Source organism: Nycticebus coucang, chromosome 9 (genome assembly GCF_027406575.1).
Source record: "Nycticebus coucang isolate mNycCou1 chromosome 9, mNycCou1.pri, whole genome shotgun sequence".
NCBI classification, from domain to species: domain Eukaryota; kingdom Metazoa; phylum Chordata; class Mammalia; order Primates; family Lorisidae; genus Nycticebus; species Nycticebus coucang.
This window is the reverse complement of record NC_069788.1, coordinates 111,071,662-111,097,688: the sequence shown is the minus strand read 5'-3', so window position 1 is coordinate 111,097,688 and position 26,027 is coordinate 111,071,662. Positions and strand designations below refer to the sequence as shown.

Below are 26,027 nucleotides of genomic sequence, written 5' to 3'. Positions count from 1 at the left end.
CTGAGGGTGGCGGGTTCAAACCCAGCCCCGGCCAAACTGCAACCAAAAAAAAAATAGCCGGGCGTTGTGGTGGGCGCCTGTAGTCCCAGCTACTCGGGAGGCTGAGGCAAGAGACTCGCTTAAGCCCAGGAGTTGGAGGTTGCTGTGAGCTTTATGCCACTCTACCGAGGGCCATAAAGTGAGACTCTGTCTCTACAAAAAAAAAAATAAATAAATAGGCCTAATTCTATACCCCATACTATGCTATATCATACCATAAACTCTGTCTTGACTTGATATTAATATTGAAATACACTAATTAAAATCAAATTAAGTCAAATAAAGACAAACTTCACTTACTGTAACACTGTAAGACTGTTACACCAATGTGTAAACAATGTAGGTACCAACATGTGTACAGAAATGGTATCATGGCATTAGGCAATCTTATAGCATTAAGCAGACATAATTTACATAACTGGGTATAGGACACCAAGCTTGGGGACCACAAGTCCCAGTGGACTGTATCACAGTACTGTGAACGCAGTCCAGTAACACACTCCATTATTTAACCCTATGTCAGCAGAGGCACAATAGCAAAGCAGTACGGTGTATGCAGAATATGACCCGTTAGAAATCCACTTATAGTCAGATACATAGACCTGTACTGTGTTACCAAAATGTCCCCCACGAAGCACAGGGCAGTGTAATGGCAGCAGCAGAAAGAAAGGCCATACCCAATCATGACTAGCCAGGAAAGCAATAGAGGCCCTAAATATGGACATTGTAGGCCTCTGAGAACACATGGGAACCGCGGGAGTGATGCACGAAGTGTCTGTCACCTTACTGATGCATGGCACACGGAGTCTAAACTCTGATTTGTTAAGACTTGGGGTGGGGGGTGGGGGAACTAGGTCCTGTGCCGATTGCTTGAGTTCTGGATAATGGGGAGTTCACTGTGAAGAGCAAACTGGGAATATTGGAAGTCACAAGACAGCAGAATATGGGCATCTATATTTGTAAGCTGGATTCAGACAAAAATGCTCTCAAAATGTAAAGTGCAAAGGAATGCTTGGGGAGTGGGGGTTTGAGGGTAAGGGCGCTTGTTAAAAAGTACAGATTTATGGGCTTGACCCCTAGAAATTATTATTTTTTTTTTAGAGACAGAGTCTCATTTTGTCACCCTTGGTAGAGTGCCATGGCGTCACAGCTCATAGCAACCTCCAGTTCTTGGGCTTAGGCGATTCTCTTGCCTCAGCCTCCCGAGTAGCTGGGACTACAGGCACCCACCACAATGCCTGGCTTTTTTTTTTTGTTGCACTTTGGCTGGGGCTGGGTTCAAACCTGCCACCCTCAGTACATGAGGCCGGCGCCCTACCCACTGAGCCACAGGAGCCGCCCCCCAACCCCTAGAAATTCTTCAGCATGTCTGAGGTGGAGTCCAAGAGTTACTATAAGAGGCTTTTTCCTTTCCAGGGAATTTCATGCAAGTACTCCCAAGGTCCTACTACTGGAATATCAGGGAATCAGGAGAATTGGATTCTAGTCTACATACCACCACATACCATCTGGGTAGGCTGCCAGAACAAATAGCATACAATATTTGAGACATGCTATATTAAAAGAGTATTCATTGTTTATATGAAATGGAAATTTCACTGGCCATCCTGTGTGTCTATTTGCTCAATCTGGCAAACTTCCAGCTGGGTGACCTTAGCCAAGCTGCATAACTCTCTTGAGTTCTAGTTTCCTAATCTAGAAAATAGAGAGATTTGCTGGGCACAGTGGCTCACACCTGTAATCCCAGCACTGTGGGAGGCTGAGGCGGGAGGATTGCTTGAGCTCAGGAGTTTGAGGCTTGTCTGAGCGAGAGACCCCGACTCATGAAAAAAAAGGAAAAATCCAGCTGGGCACCACCGCGTGTACCTGTAATCCCAGCAGCTTCGGAGGCTGAGGCAGTGGGATGCCCACAGCCCAAGTCCGAGGTTGCAGTGAGCTACGACACCATTGCACTCTGCTCAGGGACATAGGGTAGAACTCCTATGTTCAACAACAACAACAAAAAAGGCACTGTGCGCATATGCTCATCCCAACCCAATCCCAAATCTCAAATAGAGATCTGAGCTTTCCTTATTGTCCAGAAGGTTAAGTAAGATCTTCTTTTTTTTTCTGAGACAGAGTCTCAAGCTGTTGCCCTGGGTAGAGTGCCATCGCATCATCATAGCTCACAGCAATCTCAAACTCTTGGGCTCAAGCAATACTCTTGCCTCAGCCTCCCTAGTACCTGGGACTATAGGCACCTACCACAACACCCAGCTACTTTCAGAGATGGAGTTTCGCTCTCGCTCAGGCTGGTCTTGAACTCCTAGGCTCAAATGATCCATCTGCCTTAGCCTCCCAGAGTGCTGGGATTACAGGTATGAGCCACTGTGCCCAGCCTAAGTAAGATCTTCATGTAAAATGCCTAATGCACAGAGTAAGTGCCAAAAAACAAGCTACTAGAATCCATGACATTTATTTTAATTTTGGTGTCTCTTAGAACATTAAAATAGAATCCATCAAATAAGATTAACACAGTTTCTCAGAAATGCATCAGTTAATGTGAATTTGGACTATCTTGGCAGCTGGCTGGGATGAGTAGATATGGGTAGCTTGAGTCAGTCCTGGGCCTCAGTGAGAGGGCCAATGGGGGACATCTAAATCTTCATTCAGACACTAATTTTTCCCTTCCCTTCCCTTCTTTCTTTCTTTTTGAGACAGTCTCACTGTATCCCCTCGGTAGAGTGCTAGGGCATCACAGCTCACAGCAACCTCAGACTCTTGGGCTTAAGCAATTCTCTTGCCTCAGCCTCCCAAGTAGCTGGGACTATATGACCCTGCCACAATTCCCGGCTATTTTTTGTTTTTGTTATTGTTGCAGTTGTCATTGTTGCTTTAGCTGGCCTGGGCTGGGTTTGAACCCACCAGCCTTGGTGTATGTGGCTGGCGCTGTAACCACTGTGCTACGGGCGTGAGGCAGACACTAATTTCTTAACCAGATCTTGGAGTTTCCCTAAACCAGAAAACCCACATACCGGAGGTGGTGGGTTCAAACCCAGCCCTGGCCAAAAACTGAAAAAAAAAAAAAAAAAAAAAGGTGTGATCCTTCCTGAAACCAGTAGAGGGAGTGTGTGCATTTGGGGATAAGACTAAGGTAACAAGATCCAGTCAAACACCCCTGGCTGCAGGTTTCTCCACATTTGGGGAATAACAATGGAGGGCCTGAGAAGCTCTGGAGATCTGGATAAGGAGAGGGTCAGTGTAGATCCCCAAAACACCAAGAAAATCAGCCTTCACAGGAACAGCCCCCCGGGATATCAATGTGAAAATGTTGTGGAGAATGAGAAACCGGTGCCAATTCAGGCACACAATTGTGTAGAAGGAAAAAGAGACATTGTATGTTAAAAGACACCAAAGAGCTAAAAGCATGAGACAGACGGAGGGAAACATTTTTAAATTGTACTATAAAGAAATCCAAAATGTATCAAGATGTCCTACCAATCATTAAAAACTAAAAAAAAGAAAAGAAAAGAAAAAAGAAAAATAGATGACAAATATAAACAGACAATTTCCTTAAGAAATACAAAAGGCTGGGCGGCGCCTGTGGCTCAAAGTGGTAGGGCGCCAGTCCCATATGCCAAAGGTGGCAGGTTCAAACCCAGCCCCGGCCAAAACCCACAAAAAAAAAAAAAAAAAAGAAATACAAAAGGTTAATAAACATTTTTAAAAGATTAATCTCTTAATCTTCATACAAGGAAGTACAAATTAAAACATTGCAGGGGGTTGCCTTATTTATGATTATTACTTACTGAGCACCTATTCTGTGTCAGGCATTGTGCTAAGAGCTTTCTAAACATTAACTCAGCATTTAATCTGTACAAAAACTCTGAAGTGGGAACAAACATCATCTGCATATTATCTGTAGAAAACTGGGACTAGAGAAGTTAGTAACTTGCCTGGAGTTCACCCAGCTAGAAAGGACAAGCAGGGTTCCCTCCCCCCTGGTTTGTGTGATTCCAAGTCTTTCTTCTACCCACACTGGTTTTTCTGGGGCTTCAGCTGATGTGTCCAAGTAGCATCTAGTATTTGAATGCCGTGCTTCTCAGAAGGCCCTGGGCTGGATGCTGTGAGCCCCAAGCAGCCTAGGAGGAATGGAAAATAAAAAAACAAACAAAACCTCAGAAAGTCAAATAGCCTTCGAAATAGGTCTGAAGTGGGTCTGGGCAAGCAGTGTATTTTGGCAGAACATGGAAGATGGGGATTTGGGGACAGAAATGAGGATTTGGGATGTCCTACTGGGGGGTAGGGGAAACAGTTCTGTGGTGCATTCTAAACTGGATGGAGTCCGCCTGGATTTCTTGGAGGCCGGAAGCTGAGGAATCTGTTTGTCAGTCCCCTGCATGCTGAGTTGCCATTCTCATATCTAAACCTTCCAGGCCTTAGACTGCAACTCCCTCCCTCATTCTCGCACCTGCTGGCAGCGGGGCTCCAGTGAATGGACAAGTTCCACAGATTCTTGTCCCTTCCCCCACCTTTTACATAGCCAAGCCCTGGGACAAAAGGCGCCCTGAGTCTGGGGCTTCTTCCTTCCAACTCCTGCCAGCTCCAGGGAGTGCCAGACAGCTGGAGCCGGTCTCCACACTACATCATTTACATTTCTTTCAGCCTCCTCAGCCCATGTTCCCCTCTCCCCACTCAAGGCCCTGGCCACATGCCTACCAGACCCCTGGAATCTCCTCATAGTTCCTTGGAGGTTGAGGGGAGTTGCTGGTGAAGCAGATAAGCAGGGCAGCTGGGGCACAGGAGGGCAGTTCACTTATGAGGACCCAGGCTGTAGAGGCAGATCCTTCGTCCAGGGCAATGCATCTCACCCACCAGGCAGCAGCCACGGGAAACTCCTTGTCTGTCATTTTGTGCTTCTAATTCTAGACCCCATGCAGTGGCTGCCCTTTATGATATTGGACCCTCTTTTTTGGATGGTTCCCTGAAGAACTTTCTTGGATTGGTTCCCTATCTCCTTGGATGGGATCCTAGTGGATTTAGCCACTGATAAATACAGCTACTATTTATTAACTACCTACTGTGTGCCAGGGACAATGACAAGTACCTCTGTCATTTAATCCTCACAGTTAACTCAAAGTGAAATATATATGGGCCCATTTTTCAGATGAGAAAAGAGGCTCACTCACTCTAGGTTTCCTCATGGTTGGCAGTAGCACCAGGATGTGAATCCAGGTCTGCTCTACCCACCACCTTGAGTGGGTCCCTGAGGACCCACAGTGCAGCTCCTCCCCCAAACTCTCTTGCACAGCCCCTCAGTCTGTGCTGTTTACCAGTTTACTATCTATCTCCCAAATTGACAAGCCATCCTCCTCATGCCCTTTCCTGATCCTCAGAGTTGCCCAACTTGGGCTCTTCTTCCTTCCTGGAAGCCTCCATTTTGTTTCAAGTTCAGCAGGGCAGGCCAGGAAAGGGGCAGTTATTCCTCACCTCTGTGAGAAGCCCTGCAGAGAGACAGGCCTGGCTGGGATTTCCTGCTCCCTTTTTGTACCTCCCTCCCGTGCAAGCCTTGCCCTTGTAGACTAGGCCTTGCTTCAGACAAGGTTGTTTCTAACTGGCATGTTCGTCCTCTTCCAATAGCCTCCCAAAGCACCTCTAACTTCCTAGGTTATGGGCCAAAAAATCAAAAGGCACCTTTCAGGGAGAGGAGGGAAAACCTAGTACCCTGGCCACCTCCTGCTTTAGAAAGGTTAAACAAAACAGAGCCAACAAAGGTGGCCAATAAGGTTCAGTCAGCCAGCCAGCCCTGGGGATCCTGGGCTCCAAAGCCACACAGGCACAGTAATCTCACATATATACCCAGTAAATGACATCACTTAACCAAAAAATAAAAATAGATAAACATGGGCCAGGCGCAGTGGCTCACGCCTGTAGTCCTTGCCCTCTGAGAGGCTGAGGCAGGTGGATAGCTTGAGCTCATGGGTTCGAGATCAGCCTAAGCAAAAAGCAAGACCCTGTCTCTACTAAAAATAGAAAAACTGAGGCAAGAGGTTTGCTTGAGACCAAGAGTTGGAGGTTGCTGTGAGCTATGATGCCATGGCACTCTACCCAGGGGGCAACAGCTTGAGACACTTGTCTCAAAAAAAAAAAAAATAGATAAATATATAAATATTAAGTTTCTTGCCTAAGCAATTCCACTTTGTGAATCTCATCTCTTAGGAACATTTGAAGAACACAGGCAAATCCTGAACACCATTTTTTAAATTTTGAGACAGTCTTACTTTGTCACCCTTGGTAGAGTGCCATAGCATCATAGTTCACAGCAATCTCCAACTCTTAGGCTCAAGCGATTCTCTTGCCTCAGCCTCCCAAGTAGCTGGGACTACAGGCACCCAACCACAATGCCTGGCTATTTTTAGAGATGAGGTCTTGCCAGGGGATCCCTCCCGCCAACCTTCCATTTCCTTTTCCTTCAAAGCAACTATTGTGTACTCAGGCTGGTCTTGAACCTGTGAGCTTAGGAAAATCCACCTGCTTTAGCCTCCCAGAATGCTAGGATTATAGGAGTGACCCACTGTGCCTGGCCCCTGAACACTTTTTTTTTTTTAGACAGAGTCTCACTATGTTGCCCTACGTAGAGTGCTGTCACAGCTCACAACAACCTCAAACTCTTGGGCTTAATAGATTCTCTTGCCTCAGCCTCCCAAGTAACTGGGACTACAGGCACCCACCACAATGCTCAACTATTTTTTTTTTTTTATTGAATCATAGCTGTGTACATTGATATGATCATGGGGCATCATTCACTAGCTTCACAGACCGTTTACCAAGTTTCACATATACCCTTGTAAGATGCACCGCTGGTATAATCCCACCAATCCTCTTCCCTCTACCCCCCTCCCCCCTCCCTCCCCTTCAACTATTTTTTGTTGCAGTTGTCATTGTTTAGCTGGCCCTGGCTGGGTTCGAACCTGCCAGCCTCAGTGTATGTGGCCAGCGCTGTAACCACTGTGCTATGGGTGCCAAGCCAGAACACCATTTTTAATAGTGAAAAACTGGAAACAAACTAAATGTCCAATTGCAAGGGATTGTTTAAATAGGTGATAATACACCCCTATAATAAAATACTGTACAGTTGCTAAGAAATATGAAGTTATTTTTTTTTTTTTGGCCGGGGCTAGGTTTGAACCTGCCACCTCCGGCATATGGGACCGGCACCCTACTCCTTGAGCCACAGGCACCGCCCTAATATGAAGTTATTTTATATGTATTGATAAGGAAAGAGATTCATGAGCAAGTTGGAGCTGCAGTACATCCAAGTCAAAATAAACAAATTTGTTTTCAAGAGAGGAATTTGTGTAATAATGTATCAATATCATTCCATTTTGTTTTAAATATATATTTATTAAGATAGAAGTTACACAGATTTTTTTCCTTTAAACCTGAGGATTTAGAGTAATAGTTCTCAACTTGACTGCACATTAGAATACTTGGGGATTAAAAAAAAAAAATCCAGAGGCCTCAGCCATGTTCTAGGCCACTTGTATTTAAATCTCTGAAAGTGGGAGGGAAGCAGTTTTTAAACCTCCCTAGGCAACTCCAAATGACAGCCATGTTGAAAAACACTATCCCGCCGGGCGTGGTGGCTCATGCCTGTAATCCTAGGACTTGGGAGGCCAAGGCAGATGGATTGCCTGACCTCATGAGTTCAAGACCAGCCTCTGGTCTGAGTAAGACCCTTTCTCTAAAAATTAGCCAGGCGCCTGTAGTCCCAGCTACTTGGGAGGCTGAGGCAAGAGAATCACTTGAGTCCAAGTGTTAGAGGTTGCTGTGAGCTGTGATGCCATGGCATTCTATAACAAAACACTATCCTAAAGAAATGGAAGTAAAGTGTGGTGACAACATGTTTTTTCTACATGAAAGATAAATAGATACCATCTGCCCTGCTCTTTCTGGGGAAAGAAAGGGCTTGTGGGTGGGAGGCTTGAATTATGACTAGACCGATGCAAACACTTAGTTGAAGTATAGCCCTTAGCCATATCAAACTCTCTGACTACCCCTGAGGCATCTTTGTACAAGGTAACTCCTTGACTTCAGGAGATCAGGTCTTCCAGGGCAGAAAGACAGGAATGTTGCTTCCTCATTCTGAAGGCCATGGGCATCTCTTCATTGGTAAAGCAGAAGGCAAAGCACCCTGCAGAGTCCAGCAGAGGTGCTCAGTGAGTGGTAGCTCATTCATTTCATGGACAGAGGGAGCTTAGAGGACATTTTAGTGCCTGCTGAGTACCAGGCATGTGTACATTATATTCTATAATCTTCATGAGACTTTGAGGCAGATCTTGATGTTCTCATTTTATAGATGAGGAATCTGACACTTGGGTTAGTATCTTGTCAGAAGCTAGAATTAAAATGCAATTCTGCCTACCTTCAAATTCTGTACTTTGTTCCCTTCTTAGGGACACTGGGATTAGGTCTTTCGTTTTCAGGCTCATCCTTCATGTGCCCCCAAAGGAAGGGAGGATGTGTCTGGAGTTATCTAGGATCACTTTATGTAGAGATGAACGGGTACCTTAAAAGATTGTGCCCAAAGGTAGTTCTGAAAGGCCTGAGTTTGAGGCCACACCATGAATGAAAAAGAAAGCTTCAGCTCTGAGCCCCAAGGGGAAATGTGAGGTGCTCTGGGCCTTTGTACTGCCCTGTAGACAGATGTGGCCAGGGGATCCCTCCCGCCAACCTTCCATTTCCTTTTCCTTCAAAGCAACTATTGTGTACCTGGTCTTCACACCTGTGTTTTTTGCCCTGGCAGGGCAAGTTTACTGCCCACCTCCTCAGAGGATTTGGTTCTGCTCCAAACCTGTTCTTTTTTTTTCTTCCCTCCACAATCAGTGCCTTTGGGTGTTACCTTATCTATCTCTTCTGACCCCTTTTCTTAACACCTGAATCAAATAATCAAAAACGGATTCCCTGAGCACCCACTGGTCGGGTGGCGTGAGTAGCACTTCAGTCCTACAGTCTGTCCGGCGTCTTCTGTTGCTGCCTCCATCTGGAATCCCTGCTTCATCATCCTTATCTCCTGAGAGGACATTGGCTCCAGGAAACTGTCACAGGTCTCCTCATGGCTCTTGGACAGCTCTGCTACACACCTTCTCATATTCGGTTCTTAGGTTATAGACATTTGCATGCCCACTGGACTGAGCATTTTCTTTCTTTCTTTTTTTTTTTTGAGACAGAGGCTCAAGCTGTTGTCCTGGGTAGAGTGCTGTAGCATCACAGCAACCTCAAACTCTTAGGCTTAAGTGATTCTCTTGCCTCAGCCTCCCAATTAGCTGGGACTACAGGCGCCCACTACAACGCCCGGCTATTTTTTTTTTTTTTTTGGTGTAGTTGTCATTGTTGTTTGGCAGGACCGGGCTGGGTTTGAACTTGCCAGCTCCAGTGTATGTGGCAAGTACCCTAGCCACTGAGCTACAAGCGCCAAGCTACATTTAAAAATATTTATATAGGGCGGTGCCTGTGGCTCAAGGGGTAGGGCGCCGGTCCCATATGCCGGAGGTGGTGGGTTCAAACCCAGCCCCGGCCAAAAACCAAAAAAAAAAATAATAATAATAAAAATAAAAATATTTATATAACTGTTTCCTTATACTCTTTTCCAAAAAAGGATTTGAAGTAAGTACATTACTAAAATACATATAGTACAAATGGGACTTAAAAGAAAAAGGTAAGGAAATCGTAGAATAAGAGCAGATAATGACAATAACACAACAGAAATCATATTTGAATGTTTACTATATGGGTCTGAAAATTAAGTTCACAGACTTGCCCCTGTGTACTTATGTTAGCAGCACTGTACAAACAACTCAGGTTTTATAACTTTGGTATGTCGGTGTCTCAGAGCTGTGTTCCTGTTGATGGGTGGTGTTGTCTTGCTGAGTGGCATGTTCTAATTGCTCTACATTCATCATCACATTTAAACTTCATTATAATCCTATGAGGTAATTACAGTTCCAGTCACCATTTTACAGATGAGGAAATTGAGGTACAGAGGTTAAGTAACTTGCTCAAGTTCACATAGGTAAGTGGGATTTGAATCCAGGCAATATGGTTCCGGAAGCTGTGCTCATACGCATTCTTTAGATAGACCTGGCTTGTAACTTTGGCTCAGAGGTTGCTAGCAGCCAAAGCCAAGATGGAAAGGTATTAATAACAGACGTTCATTAAAAACCATAAACCCATTGCTTGTGAGAAACGTACCTTTTTGGTGGTCTTAAACAGTAGTTTCTCCCACTTTACAGATCTTTATTATTTAGAAAAAGAATGAATTCTTTTTTTTTTTTAAGTATGGAACACTTCATGAATTTGTGTGTAATTTTAATCTTCTCTGTTTCTTTTCTTTTCTTTCTTTCTTTTTTTCTTTTTTTTTTTTTGCTGTTTTTGGCCGGGGCTGGGTTTGAACCTGCCATCTCTGGCATATGGGGCTGGCGCCCTAGTCCTTTGAGCCACAGGCGCCACCCTCTTTCTTTTTTTTTTGAGACACAGCCTCATGCTGTCGCCCTGGGTAGAGTGCCATGGCATCACAGCTCACAGCAACCTCCCATTCCTGGGCTGAAGTGATTCTCTTGTCTCAGCACAGCCCAAGTAGCTGGGACTACAGGCTCCCGGCAGAATCCCTGGCTATTTTTTGGTTGTAGTTGTCATTGTTGTTAGGCAGGCCCAGGCTGGATTTGAACCCGCCAGCTTTGGTGTATGGGGCTAGTGCCTTAGCTGCTTGAGCTACAGGCGCCTGGCCAACCTTCTCTGTTTCTTTTCTTTTCTTTTTCTTTTTTTTTTTTGAGACAGGGTCTCACTCAGTCACCCTGTGTAGGGTGCCGTGGCATCATACCTCACAGCAGCCTCAAACTCTTGGGCTTTAGCAATCCTCTTGCCTCAGCCTCCCAGGTAGCTGGGACTACAGGCAGCCACCACAATGCCCTAATAATTTTTCTATTTTTAGTGGAGATAGGGTCTCACTCTTACTCAGGCTGGTCTGAAACTCCTGAGCTCAAAGGATCCACCCACGTTGGCCTCCCAGAGTGCTAGGATTACAGGGGTGAGCCACTGCACCAGCCATCTTCCTGTATCATTCCAATTTTAGTATATGTACTGCTGAAACATGTACAAAAAGAATGTGTTCTTGTAGGAAAAATGCAAACAAAACAAAACTGAAATGAGAGGCCTGGCATGGTGGCTCATGCCTATAATCCTAGCATTCCAGGGGGCCAAGGTGGGAGGAACTCTTGAGCTCAGGAGTTCAAAACCAGCCCGAGCAAGAGTGAGACCCTGTCCTATCTCTACTAAAAATAGAAAAATTAGCCAGTTTTTGTGGCAGGTGCCTATAGTCCCAGCTACTTGGGAGGCGGAGGCAAGAGGATCACTTGAGGCTAAGGCAGGTGGATTGCCTGAGCTCACAGGTTTGAGACCAGCCTGAATCAGGGCCAGACTTCATCTCTAAAAATAGCTGGGCGCCTTTAGTCCCGAGCTACTTGGGAGGCTGAGACAAGAGAATCCCTTAAGCCCAAGAGTTTGAGGTGGATGTGAGCAGTGACATTATGGCACTTTACCTAGGGTGACAAAGTGACACTCTGTCTCAAACAAAAAAAAAGAAAAGCTCAGACCATCTTTGCAATTTCATCCAGTGCTTCTTCAGTGTACTGGAGCTGCTGGCTCAGAAAAGCATCGCACACACAGCCTCATATGCCGGTACTCCAGTGGCAGGAAGGGAACAAAGAAGTCAAACAGGTTTTCCTTCACAAGACAGCTGTGGCCAAAGCCACTGTCTGTGGACTCAACAATCTCAGCGTGGAGGTGAGGCTCCAAGTATTCCATAGTAATTGCTTCCTGAGACAATCTAGACTTAAGCAAATTCAGGACCACCTCATTGATGATGTTGCCCCTAAAGTTACTGAGAAACAGAAAGATGGTTCCTGGAGGCTTAGCCTTGTGGCCCTCAGGGACCCTGTGTTCCAAGCATTGTCCAAGGACTTCCAGTAGCTCTGGATGCAGCTTCTCGGCCTCATGGAAGATGAACAGGGTTTGGGGGCAGAGCTGTTGTGTCTCCTGGATCTGGTCTGTTGGCTGGTCCTTGTACAGGTCCACATACTTGGGGTGAGGAAAGTGCAACGTGGCGATGAACATCTTGACACAGTCACTTCTCAGCCCATCTTGATACAGGTTCTCTGCCACCATCCGTGCCACGAAGTTCTTGCCTGTGCCAGACCAGCAGTGGAACAAGAGAGCCGAGGGCTTTTCTGGCTGGGGCATCGCTGAGTAGCCCCTCACTGTTCTTAGCACCAGCTCCCGGGCCAAATGCTGGCCGTGCAGTCGCACATTCAGGTCTGACTGCAAGCCGACGGGCCCCGCGGCTGCCTCCTCGTGGTCCTCACAGTCGTCCAGCCGCACCTGGCAGCTGAAGAGCGCCCAGTACCGCGTGGAGAGGGCCCCGGCCGCGAGCAGCCGCTCCCTCAGGCGCCCGAAGCCGGACCAGGTCCAGGCCGAGCCAGGCTCGTCTGTCCTCTCCCAGCGAGCCGGGGAGCGGCAGGGCAGCCGCGGGAGGCAGGGCCCCAGCGCGCGCCGCCGGCCGCAGGGCTATTTTTAGAGACGAGGTCTTGCTTTGGCTTAACCTGGTCTTGAACTTGTTAGCTCAGGCAATGCACCCAACTTGGCCTCCCAGAGTGGTATAATTTCTGAGGAGAGAAATTTGCAACATCTATACAAATTACTATCACATAAACATTTTGAAGGTGCAGTTTATACCTATACGTGTGTATGTGTGTACCCGGTTACCCTCTGTAGCATGGCTTAATTAGCAAAAGAGGAAGATGACCTTAACGTTCATTAACATAGGACTAGCTTAATCAATTGTGTCTATGCATAAAATGTAGTTTATGCCATGCCCAGATCTCTGATAACATAGAAGTCACCACATGTGATTGTGCCGCTAATCCTAATTGAGATGTGGTTTAAGGACAGCACCTATGGCTCAGTGAGTAGGGTCCCATATACCAAGGGTGGCAGGTTCCAACCTGGCCCCGGCCAAACTGCAACAAAAATTAGCTGGGCATTGTGGCAGGTGCCTGTAGTCCCAGCTGTTTGGGAGGTTGAGGCAAGAGAATAGCCTAAGCCTAGGTGTGGGAGGTTGCTGTGAGCTGTGTCGCCACAGCACTCTACCCAGGAAGACAAAGTTAGACTCTGCCTCAAAAAAAAAAAAAAAAAATTGTGGTTTTTTTTTTGCAATTTTTGGCCTGGGCCGGGTTCGAGCCCACCACCTCTGGTATATTGGACCAGCACCCTACTCCTTTGAGCCACAAGCGCCACCCAAAAGAGATGTGTTTTTTTTTTTTTTTTTTTGTAGAGACAGAGTCTCACTTTATGGCCCTCGGTAGAGTACCGTGGCCTCACACAACTCACAGCAACCTCAACTCTGGGCTTAAGCGATTCTCTTGCCTCAGCCTCCCGAGTAGCTGGGACTACAGGCACCCGCCACAATGCCCGGCTATTTTTTGGTTGCAGTTTGGCCGGGGCCAGGTTTGAACCCGCCATCCTCGGTATATGGGGCCGGTGCCTTACGACTGAGCCACAGGCGCCGCCCAAGAGATGTGTTTTAAGTATAAAGTACACACCAGATTTTGAAGACTTGTTACAAAAAGGAAACGTACAATACCTTATTAATAATTTTTTGTTGATTTCTTGCCAAAATACTATTTCAGATACATTAAGTAAAATATATTGTTAAAATTAATTTTTCCTGTTCCTTTTAATTTTGTAAAATGTGTATGTAAAAAGTGGCTGGGCACCTGTAGCTCAGTGGTTACAGTGCCAGCCACATGCACCGAAGTTGGTGGGATCAAACCCGGCCTGGGCCAGCTAACCAACAATGACAACTGCAACAAAAAATAGCCAGGTGTTATGGCAGGCGCCTGTAGTATAAAAAAAGGATAAAAATATGCATGTAATTTTGAGTTTTGCTGGATAATGGTAGCTCTGGATAAAAAAAATAAAGCGAAGGCTAGCTAGGCCTTGTGGCTCATGCCTGTAATCTCAGAACTTTGGGAGGGAAGCCAAGGCAGGAGGATTGCTTGAGCCCAGGAGTTCTCAAATTGCCCAGCCCACCAGCCTGGACAACATGGCAAGACCCCATCTCTTTTTATTTTTTTAGAGACAGAGTCTTACTTTGTTGCCCTCGGTAGAGTGCTGTAGTGTCACAGCTCACAGCAACCTCCAGCTCCTAGGCTTAGGCGATTCTCTCACCTCAGCCTCCCAAGTAGCTGGGACTATAGGCGCCTACCACAACACCTGGCTATTTTTTGTTGCAGTTTGGCTGGGGCCGGATTTGAACCCATCACCCTTGGTATATGGGGCCGGTCCCCTACTGCCCTACTCATTGAGCCACAGGCGCCACCTGGCAAGACCCCATCTCTAAAAAAAAAAAAAATATAGCCAGACATGGTATATATGCCTATAGTCCCAGCTACTGGGGAGGATGAGGCAAGAGGATCACTGGAGCTCAAGAGGTCAAGGTTGCAGTGAGCTGTGATCACACCCCTGTACTCCAGCCTGGATGACAGAGCTGGAGCCTGTCTCTTTAAAAAAAGAAAAAAAGTGGTGGCGCCTGTGGCTCAGTGAGTAGGGCGCCGGCCCCATATGCCGAGGGTGGCGGGTTCAAACCCAGCCCCGGCCAAACTGCAACAAAAAAATAGCCGGGTGCTGTGGTGGGCACCTGTAGTCCCAGCTGCTCTGGAGGCTGAGGCAAGAGAATCGCTTAAGCCCAGGAGCTGGAGGTTGCTGTGAGCTGTGTGATGCCACGGCACTCTACCAAGGGCCTTAAAGTGAGACTATGTCTCTACAAAAAAAAAAAAAAAAAAGAAAAGAAAAAAAGTGAAAAAATCAAGGTGCCTAAGAATGTTTGGAATACTATCTATTGTGCTTTAAAGAAAGAAAAATTGGCTCGCGCCTGGGCTCAAGCGGCTAAGGCACCAGCCACATACACCTGAACTGCAGGTTTGAATCCAACCTGGGCCTGCCAAACAACAATGATGGTTGCAACCAAAAAATAGCTGGGTGTTGTGGCGGGTGCCTGTAGTCCCAGCTACTTGGGGAGGTGGAGGCAGGAGAATCGCTTGAGCCAAGGAGTTGGAGGTTGCTGTGAGCTGTGATGCCATAGCACTCCACCCAGGGCGGCACCTTGAGGCTCTGTCTGAAAAAAATAAATAAATAAAAAATTTAAAAAGAAAGGAAAAATTTCTTTCTCCCTCTCTGTGAGACTTGCTTGTTTATACATAAACTGTCTCTGGAATGATGCACTAGAAACAATATTGGCTGCTTCTGGAGGGAGAAACTGTAGGCAGGGAACAGGGTTGAAATTTGAATCTTGAATCCTTATGTATATTTTTTAGCCAAACCTTATAAGCATTTTGAATATTATTATTTATTTATTTTTTTGAGACAGAGTTTCACTCTGTTGCCCTGGGTAGAATGTTATAGCTTCATCTTAGTGCACAGTAACCTCAAACTCTTGGGTGTAAGCAATCCTCCTGCCTCAGCTCCCAAGTAGCTGGAACTACAGGTGCTCACCATGACACTGGGCTACTTTTTCTATTTTTAGTAGAGATGGGTCTCTTTTTGCTTAGGCAGGAGTCAAACTCCTGAGCTCAAGGGATCCACTCGCCTTGGCCTCCCAGAGTGCTAGGATTATAGGCGTGAGCTACCACATCCAACCCATGTTGAATATTATTTTTTATGTTTTATTAACATATTATTTGTATACAAAATATATATACAGGGTGTCCATAAAGTTCTCATGCCATTTAAAATAGTGTGCAGTTTTTTTTTTTTTTTTTATTTTTGGCCGGGGCTGGGCTTGAACCCGCCACCTCCGGCATATGGGACCGGCGCCCTACCCGTTGAGCCACAAGCGCCGCCTAGTGTGCAGTTTAAAACTGCACATGGGCTCTGCGCCTGTAGCTCAAGCAGCTAGGGCGCCAGCCACATTCACCAGAGCTGGCAGGTTCAAATCCAGCCTGGGCCTGCCAAACAACAATGATGGCTACAACCAGAAAATAGCTGTGTGTTGTGTCGGGTGCCTGTAGTCCCAGGTACTCGGGAAGCTGAGGCAAGAGAATCGCTTAAGTCCAGGAGTTGGAGGTTGCTGTGAGCTGTGTCCAGGACATTCTACCCAGGGTGACAGCTTGGGGCTCTGCCTCAAAAATAAATAAATAAAATTGTACATGAATTTTATGGATACTCTGTAATTTATATATTGTAGATCATATTGGTCAAAATGTTTTAAAAATGTTTAACATAGAACAAAAATATCCATAGACAGACTAGAAAAATAGATCAAAAGATGAAAATACTCTAAAAAGACACACAGAAGGGAATATGCTCAACTTACTCTTTTTTACTCTGTAGCATTTGAATCTTTTGTAAAGAGAATATTTAATTTGTGTAATTCTAAGGAAAAACAGTAGATTAGGACAAAATATAATGAGATATTCACAATAGCTAGCTGTCTTTAGACAATGACATTATAGGTAATTTTTTCTTTCTTGTACTTCACTTTCAAAATTTTCCCAATTATTCTATAAATAACACTCTTGCAATGGAAAAGCCAACAAATCTTTTTTTCACTGTAGTTTTCTTTTAAAAAAGACACGTTTAAAGATTCCATTAGCCTTTTAAAGAATTTTAAATTATCTTCATTACTTTTTAAAATGATTGCAAGTAGTGCAGATTTCTTATAAAATGTCAAACTACACAGAAACATGTAAAGAAGAAAAAGTATCTTGTAATTCCATCACCTCTATGAGATAGCTACTATTCTCCAAAATTTTTAAAAGACTCCATATGCATATTAAGGAGTTACAAATAATTTCAAATTAATTGGAGAGGCTGAGAACTGGAATATACTTCTTTGTGGCAAGTAGAGTTTAAATACAGTACTTAAAATGTCATTTCATTAAATCTACCCAATAGGGTAGATACCACACGGAATACCCTCTTAACCAGCAAGTCAGAGCTCCAAGTGTATTTGCCTAAGGCTACCCTCTAGAGAAAGGTAGGGTTGGCATTCAATTCCAAGTCCAAGAGATCCACAAAGACATAGCCTCGGGCCACTGCCAGCATGATGGGTGGGGTTGATGGGATTTTGTTGCAGCTACTGACTGGAACTGAGTTTACATCTGGCTGCCCCTCATTCCGTGCCCCTGGGAACGGGTGTTTGATAAAGGATTTTTGACTTTCGTGATAAGTGTAGAGGTCATGATTGGGAGAGGAGAGAACGATGATAGTAGAGTTGGGGCATAATGGACACTGGGGGGCATTTTACAGCGGAGTGTAAAATTGGAGAGAAGCGGCTGGCCACAGCACTCCAAAGGGTTAAAGCCAGGCTGGAAAGCCCCTGTGGGGGAGCTACCACCAAAGGCTGGAATCCTAAGGCCTTCACCTCCCCCATCAGCAGAGACTGGACTGGTTCCTCGCAGGATTATTTGAGGCCCCTGGGCCCCAGGTGAGCTTTGGGGAGGGACCAAAGCCCCAGATGCTCCACACCCCCGTTTTCCTGTGGGGCTCAGAAAGTTAGGTGCCCTGGGATAGGCCCCCTGGTCCCTGGCGCTTATAGCGCTGCTTTGGGAAGGCAAGGTTGAGTCCCAGCCTGAGGGATGTTCAAGACTGATGGGGATACAGCCTTGGAGAAAGTGGGGCATTTTGGAAGGGAAGGGAGCCTACACCAAGGTGGGGGGTAGTGAGAAGTCCTCTGCCCTGCCTGGGTTCTCCCCTACTTGCAGTGCCGGGGGTTGGGGGGTGCTTCAGAAAGGCATTTGGGGGGGGGTCCTAGGAGCCTTAGAGTACTTCTCTAACCAATCACTCCCGGCCAGTTTCCGGGCTCCAGCTTTGCTCTCCCTCCCTCTCCCTCAAGCCTGGCCACAGACTTTCGATCCTTAGGTCTTTCTATCTAAACCTTCTCCTCCCCTTTTTCCCCTCCCCCCAACTCTTTGCAAATCTTTCAACTTTCTTTCAAGTTTTCCTAGGGCAGTTGGGAGTATGTTTCAGAGCTAGGTCCGGGAGCTTTAACACCCCCAGCTGGGGAGAGAGGATGACAATAGCTGCTATCACTTTACCATTGGAAGTGACCCCCGAATTTGCACTTCTTTCATCTTGGGACCAGAGTACTTGAGGGTGGGCGATTTCCTGGGGGGAGTGGCTTAAGCTGCTTTCCCACTGGCCAGTTGGCTGTAGATGGTCCATGCTCAATGGTCCTCTGCAGATATGAAACTGGTTCTGGAGTGAGAGTGGGACTCAGCTGGGGTCGCTGCCTGGGGCTGCCAGGGAAGGCCTTTCCCTACAGAGTGACTTAAATGTCCCGGGCTGGAAGGTGGAGCGAGAAGTGGATGCCCCCAGGGCTCTGCGGCACCCTCGAGGTCAGTAAACTAAGAAGTTTCCTCAAAGTTAAAAAGGGTGGATGCCTCGTACACTTAGGAGGCTCCAGAGGAGTAAGGGGTGGACTCGGAACACTACTGGGCCCAGGTTGAAGAGTGGGCCCGTGAAGATGCTGTGTGTGTGTGTGTGTAGAGGGAGGGGTGGAATTGTTTCAAGTTCTTTTTCTACCCACCCCCACCTCTAGCCCTGTCCCCACCCCCACTGGTCTGCCTATCTCCCCTCCCCACCCTACACAATGGTCTAGTCTCAGCCCCTCCCCAGACTCTGGTAGTTTCTCCGGTTGTCTCCCTTGCTTCTGTAGCCCTGGACCAGCCCACTCTCTCCCTTACTGTCCACTGCCTTCTGGCATCCCAAGGGATAACTGGTGACCTTGTGGGCTACACTCTTCTCTGTCCCTTCCAGACATGTGGTCATGTGCAATTGAACTGGGCTTGGTTGACTTGGTAGCCTTGGGCTTGCCCTGGTGACCTCAGATGCACTCATTAAGCTTGGTTGTGGGAATTTCCTTGGGAAGTTATAGCTGAAGAACTTTGATGCCATCAGCCAGTCCTTGTAGCTGCCCTTACCTAGCTGAGGCCCCAGGCCCTTGGGGAGGGAGTCAAGATGGCTGGCGCTCTCTCAGGGTTTGGCAGGGTGCGGTCTGGGTGTCCAGGCTGGCTGTAAGCTGGGGCCAGGAGGGCAGGTCAGAGAGGCATAGAATGAGGCTGGGTGAGAAGCCAGCCATCCAGGGGAAGAATTAAAGCCCACGGATTAATTACTGAGGGTTGAGACCTCGTGGCTCAGAGGCTTGTTGGGCTTGGTTGACTGCAGCGCTATTGGGAAGGGGCAGGAAGAAAAGGAGGATGGAAAACAAGGGATCTTTGGTGAGCTACATGGAGCCCAGGGTGAGGCTGGTGGGGAAGAAGTTTGTCCTAGTGGTCAGAGAAGTGCTAGCCTCTCTTGAGCACATCTCTTGCCCTTCTCTTGCCTACCCAGAGCCGTGGCTCCTTTCTAAAATTCAGGGACAAGAGGCCAAGTCTGGTTTGCAAGACTGGCCCATCTGCGGGAAAGTAAGGGGGACAAAGGTAGAGCAGGGAAGCTGACCTTGGTGATGGTGAGGCTGTGTGTGTCCCTGCTGAGTGGCCTATGACCATTCATTCATTTCTTGGCTCCAATGTCTTTCTGGTCCACCTGTTTTTACCATCTCCCTTACAACATCAAGGAAGGGGGGTAAGGGGAACTTGTGTAACCCCAGGGCCTTGCCTCCATGGTTTCACACCTTTTCACATCTCTTCCAAGAGATGTGGGGAAAAGGGGAGGCCAGCTAGGCAAAGTCCATAGATTAGCTATCACTTTCTGCATCGCATTCTCTGATTGCACCTGGCAACCGGCGTGTCTGCTTTGCATTGCACTTCCAGGAGGAGAGAGTGCGGAAAAAAAACTGTTGCACCTGAATGCCATCACCAATTGTCTACTTAAGGATTATAGGCTTCCTATGTGGCCCCTGCGCTCTCCACGATGCCTGGTTCTCCTGTGGTCCAGTCCCGTTTTGCATAGCTGAGGTTGGGGGTAGATGTACAGCTCTCTGTGGAGCTGCTTTTTTTTTTTTCTTTTTTTTTGAGACAGAGCCTCACGCTATAACCCTGGATAGAGTGCTATGGCATCACAGCTCACAGCAACCTCCAACTCCTGGGCTTAAGCGATTCTCTTGCCTCAGCCTCCCAAGTAGCTGGGACTATAGCGCCTGGCCACAACGCCCGGCTATTTTTTAGTTGTAGTTGTCATTGTTTGGCAGGCCCATTGGAACCCCCTAGCTCTGGTGTATGTGGCTGGCACTTTAGCCGCTTGAGCTACAGGCGCCATCGGAGCTGCTTTTCTTAAAGCAAGCCTTTGGTTGGCCAGAGATGGGGTTATAACCTACTCTTATAACCTACTTATATGTCTTCTTACCTCTTTGGAGAAAAGAAAGGAAGAGATTGGGTGGAGCCAGGTGGGATTAGGACAGGGAAGAGTCGGTAGGGTGGGACAAGGTTGGGTGGGGAAGGGTGGGGTTTGTGCAAGAGGAAGTGTGACATATCTGGACATTGTGTTGGACGGTATCTGGACGCTGCTGCATGAATCAGGCAAGTCAACTTTACCTTTCCAGACTGCAAATTCCTTATCTGTAAAATGGCTGGATTTATCTCAGAGCCCCAAGAATCCATGTGCTTCCGGATCCACTGGATGATAATTTTGGGGGATGGAATAATAGTGGTTAGGAGGGAAGTTCTGGAGTTGGATTGCTTGGGCTTTGCAGTTTTTAATAACTGTCTTGTCTTGGGAAAGCTAATTTAGCTCCCAAGCCTCTTTTGGCCAGGTGTGAACTAGAAATAGCGATGATCCTTGTGATGGTGCAGGTGTGATGGCTTGTAGTTTGCATTGAGGAAAGGTGAGAACCACATACAAACAAAATTACTTCTGAAAAGGCTGATATCCAAAGGTTTGCCCTGTGAAAAGCCACAGAAACTTGTAATCATCAAGAGAACATTGTGCTCTGCTCAGGAAATAGGCTCATTGAGTGTAAAGGCATAAATTGGTTGTTTCCTCTTATTTTTTTCTAAGATTTTGGTTGAATTACCTAAGTTAAATGCACATAGTAGTCACAAATGGCAGCTATTTTCCTAATTTTGTTTGCAAAATGACATGTATCTAGCAGAACAACCCCCCCTATCTTGTTTGTTGGGATGATGGTCAGAATGAAAAAGTTTTTCTTTTTGTACAGTTTATTCTTCGGGGTTCGATGTTTTTTATTGCATATGTGTACTCATTTGACATGAGGTTTATCTCCCGAGTCCAAGAAAACTAATAGTTTTTTTTGGTTTTTTGTTTTTTTTTGTGCCAGGGCTGGATTTGAACCCACTACCTCCGGCATATGGGACCGGTGCCCTACCCGCTGAGCCACAGGCACCACCCCCTAGTAGTTTTTTTTAAAAAGTAAATATAAAGTTCATGAAAGATTAACAGATTGTAAGCCCAATTCCAGGATTAAATAACAAGATAAAAATAGAAATTTGGTAACTGGTTATACCAAATTTATAATAATAATACACATTTTAAAGAAATCTATACCCTAGAAATTGTATTAAAGGTGATTCTGATCACCAAATTTTTCAAAAGCTTTCCTTCTTTATCAAGTAAAATTTTGGTAGGTGTTCTTTCAGTGTTTTTACATTTTTTAAAAAATTTTCCCAAATCACAATTTATATTCAAACACATTCCTTTTAAGTGTATAGTTCAACCACCTGAAAAATGTATACAAACATATTTTTTAAATCTAACCTTCATCTAAAGCAATTTATTGAACTCTTCAGAACAAAGATCTGAGAAACCAGGAAGACAATTCTCTCCTTTCTAATTTAAAAACAGTGTCCATAAAGGAATACCACTCTGTTTTGCAAATAAACACTGAAACTGTACCAGTAATTAGGATGATTAGCTTATGTTGGAAAGGTGGCTGGTGATCTAAACAGGAGATGAGCTTCAAGCTGGCACCAGCCCTGTCAGCTTCTGGGGCTGCTCAGCCAGCATCTGGTTTCAACTACTATTCAATTTGTGTCATGACCTTGGGCAAATTAGGCTGCCTTCAATTGCCTCAGTTTCCTCACCTGTCATTTGGGGATAATGGTGGTACCTACCTTAAAGTTTAATGTGAATGGTGAATAGCAAAGGTTCAGTAAATCCTACTTATTGGATCTTTGTCTACACAGTGATTAGACTTACTGACCCTTCAAAAAGACTATTTTTATTCCAGGGCAGCACTTCTCCAACATTTTGGTCTCAGGACCATTATATGCTCTGAGAATCCTGATGAGCTTATATATAGGTTGTAGCTAGCAATTATACTGTATTCCAAATTAAAATTGAGAAATTAAAGAAAAACCCTGTTATATAGTAACAATCATTTTTATGAAAACTAACATTTTCAGAACAAAAAAGTAGCGAGAAGAGTGCATTATTTTACATTTCTTCAAATCTATGTAGCATCTGTTTTAATAGATGATGAATACTTTTTCACATCTGTCTATGTTTAATCTGTTTTGATGCATTGTTTTGGTGGAAGCATTTGAGAAAATTTAGCTTCATCTAGATATATGGATGGAAAAGGGAAGATGTTTTGATAGTTTTTTTCCAGTGGGTTTTCTTTGATTTCACACCAAAATTTGATAAGTGGTAATTTCTCAAAACTTAGTTCTGATGTGTAATTTGAAATCATATTTGTGAACATTTTTATCCTGTTATATTAAATTCCATGGGTCCCTTTTATACTTTGAATGGTTCTTTTACAAAGTGCATGACGTTGTAACATCACTCACAGTTATTTGGGAAATGTTGTTCATTGAGTGATACAGATATTTAATGGAAATGTTGACAATCGATCATACTGCATAAAACATTACATTTGTTAATGTCACCACTGATCTCATCAGAAAAGACTTTGGGTATTGGGAAACTGTTAAGCTCACTGTAGTGGATGCTAATTTTCCAGAATTCAGATTTTCAAATGAAAGCTCATAATTTCTCTTTGCCAGGTTCACCTCATTCGTTACTGAGAAAATGTTTGCCAAAGATACATCTAAATGACCCATGTCTGTTAGTCAGTCTTTCTAGTCAAGTGGTATTCCATGCTAAAAGGAGCTAATCCATCATAAAGCCCATACAACTGTCAAACCAAGACATGTGGCATGCTTCAGTATGCATCAGAAGTGCTTTGTGAGTACTCAGGGAGTACTCCCATTTAGTCACACCCAATATTGAAAAAATATGTACTTCAGGGTTGTGGTTTAATAATCTTTACTACCTCATTGAGGACTTTTTTTTTTTTTTTTTTTTTTTGGAGATAGTCTCACTTTGTCACCCTTGGGTACCATGGCATCCCAGCTGACAACAAACTCAAACTCTTGGGCTCAAGCGATTCTCTTGCCTTAGCCCCCCAAGTAGCTGGTACTACAGGTGCCCCCACAATGCCTAGTTATTTTTTTCAGAGCGGGGTCTCACTCTGACTCAGGCTGGTGTTGAACCTGTGAGCTCAGGCAATCCACTCGTCTTGGCCTCCCAGAGTGCTAGGATTACAGATGTGAGCCACCATGTCTGGCCTGGTGATATGATTTTTATCATTTCCATTTTACAGGAAAGGAACAGAAGCATTGAGCGGTTTAAGTGACTTACCCAGGGTGACCAAGCTAATGTCAGAGCCAGGTCAAAGCCAGGCTCGGAGTCCACACTGTTCTTTACCATTGAGTGATTAAACAACTCCAAGGAGGCAACCAGCTGTTCTCTGCCAGGGGAGAATGGGAGGAGGTAGATGTTACCTCTAGGGAGATAGTGCCAGAGTGGACAGGGCGCTGTTGCTCGTTGTCATCTGGGTACCTTGGCCTGACTTCTGTTCTGTCCTTTGCCCTTGCAGGATGACTTCTCGGGACCAGCTGGTTCAGCAGGTGGTAGGGGAGCTGCAGGAGGCCGTGGAATCCGAGGGCTTGGAGGGTCTCGTTGGTGTTGCCCTCCAGGCCAAGCGAGTCCTATCTTCCATTACTCTCCCCACCTGCCAGGAGGCAGGCCGTGGCCTCCAGGTGCTGGAAGTAGACTCCGTGGCTCTGAGCCTGTACCCAGACGATGCTCCACGGAGCATGCTGCCGCTGGTGTGCAAGGGCGAGGGCAGCCTGTTGTTCGAGGCGGCCAGCATGCTGCTGTGGGGTGACACAGGCCTCAGCCTAGAGCTGCGGGCACGCACCGTGGTGGAGATGCTGTTGCACAGACACTACTACCTCCAGGGCATGATCGACTCCAAAGTGATGCTGCAGGCTGTCCGTCACTCCCTGCGCTCTGAGGAGTCCCCTGAGATGACCAGCCTGCCACCTGCCACGCTGGAGGCCATCTTTGATGCAGATATCAAGGCTACTTGCTTCCCCAACAGCTTCTGCAATATGTGGCACTTGTATGCCCTGGCCTCTGTCCTTCAGCGTAACATCTATTCCATCTACCCCATGCGGAACCTCAAGATCCGGCCGTACTTTAACCGGGTCATCCGGCCCCGCCGCTGTGACCACCTGCCCTCCACGCTGCACATCATGTGGGCTGGCCAACCCCTCACCAGCCACTTCTTCCGCCACCAGTACTTTGCCCCAGTGGTGAGGCTGGAGGAGGTGGAGGCTGAAGATGCGCCCAGCCTGGCCCCGGCTCCTCCAACCCTGGCCCCACTGCCACCACCCGCCAAGGCCCTGGAGCTGCTCAACCGAGAGCCTGGCCTCAGCTACTTCCACCTCTGTGAACGCTACAGTGTCACCAAGAGCACGTTCTACCGCTGGAGGCGGCAGTCCCAGGAGCAGCGGCAGACGGTGGCCGCCCGCTTCTCGGCCAAGCACTTCCTGCGGGACAGCCTGTACAGCGGGGGCCTCATGCCGCTGCAGCAGTTCCTCCAGCGCTTCCCTGAGGTTTCCCGTTCCACCTACTATGCCTGGAAGCATGAGCTGCTGGGCTCTGGCTCCTGCCCGGCCCTGGCTCCCAAGGAGGTGCTGGCCATGGCAGAGCTGGAGAAACTGCCAGAGGAGCAAGTGGGCGAGGGCCTGGGGGGCTCCCCGCTGGCAGCGTCAAACCCTGGAATGGTCTTAATGCAGCGGGCCAAGTTGTACCTAGAGCATTGCATCTCCCTGAACACACTGGTACCCTATCGCTGCTTCAAACGCAGATTCCCTTGCGTCTCTCGCTCCACCTACTACAACTGGCGGCGAAAGGCCCTCCGGAGGAATCCCAGCTTCAAGCCGGCACCAGCCCTGTCAGCTTCCGGGGCTGCCCAGCCAGCACCTGCTGGGGACGTGACCCTGCTCCCTTGGAAGGGTGAGGAGGGCGAAGGGGCAGGGAAAGCAATAGTTAGGGGCCCACCGGGGCCCCGGGGGCTCATGCCGCTGAAGATGCCCTTTTCCCGTTGGCAGAGGCGCCTGCGCAGGGCTGCGCGCAAGCGGGTGCTGAGGGGGCATCTCCCCTTCTGCCGCTTCCGCCTCCTCTACCCCACTCTGTCCCCTTCTACTTTTTGGGTCTGGAAGAGCCTTGCCCGGCCCTGGCCTAGAGGCATGTCCAAGCTTCAGGTGCAGGCCTCCACCTCAGGCAAAGGGCGGCAGGAGGCCCAGGAGAAGGAGGTTGACAGGAATATGACAGCTGTGCTGGCCCCACATGCAGGGACTCTGCCAGTGGGGGCTTCTTCAGGAGAGGAACCAGTAGATGCTGAGGGAGGGCCTTCCAGAGCGGGGGCCTTGCAAGAGAGGGCTACAGCCCTGGGCCAGCCCCACGGTGGCCCCCTGTCAAACCACCCTGTGGTGGCAGGAGGCAGGGAGGACCAGGTGCTGGTGATGGATATGATCACAACCACGAAGTTCAAGGCCCAAGCCAAGCTATTCTTGCAGAAACGCTTCCAGTCGAAGAGCTTCCCCTCCTACAAGGAGTTCAGTGCCCTCTTCCCCCTGACTGCCCGCTCCACCTACTACATGTGGAAGCGTGCCCTCTATGATGGCCTCACCCTGGTGGATGGCTGA

At 47.0% G+C, this 26,027-nt stretch overlaps 1 protein-coding gene and 1 pseudogene across 1 annotated transcript; one reads left to right on the top strand and one right to left on the bottom strand.

Annotated features, from left to right (window-relative positions):
• Positions 1-3,167: 3,167 nt before the first annotated feature.
• Positions 3,168-23,739, bottom strand: LOC128594782 (torsin-3A-like; annotated as a pseudogene).
• Positions 23,740-23,909: 170 nt separating this feature from the next.
• Positions 23,910-26,027, top strand: VRTN (vertebrae development associated). The gene has a single exon (XM_053603817.1). It carries the CDS (start codon positions 23,910-23,912, stop codon positions 26,025-26,027), a length of 2,118 nt encoding a protein of 705 aa, XP_053459792.1.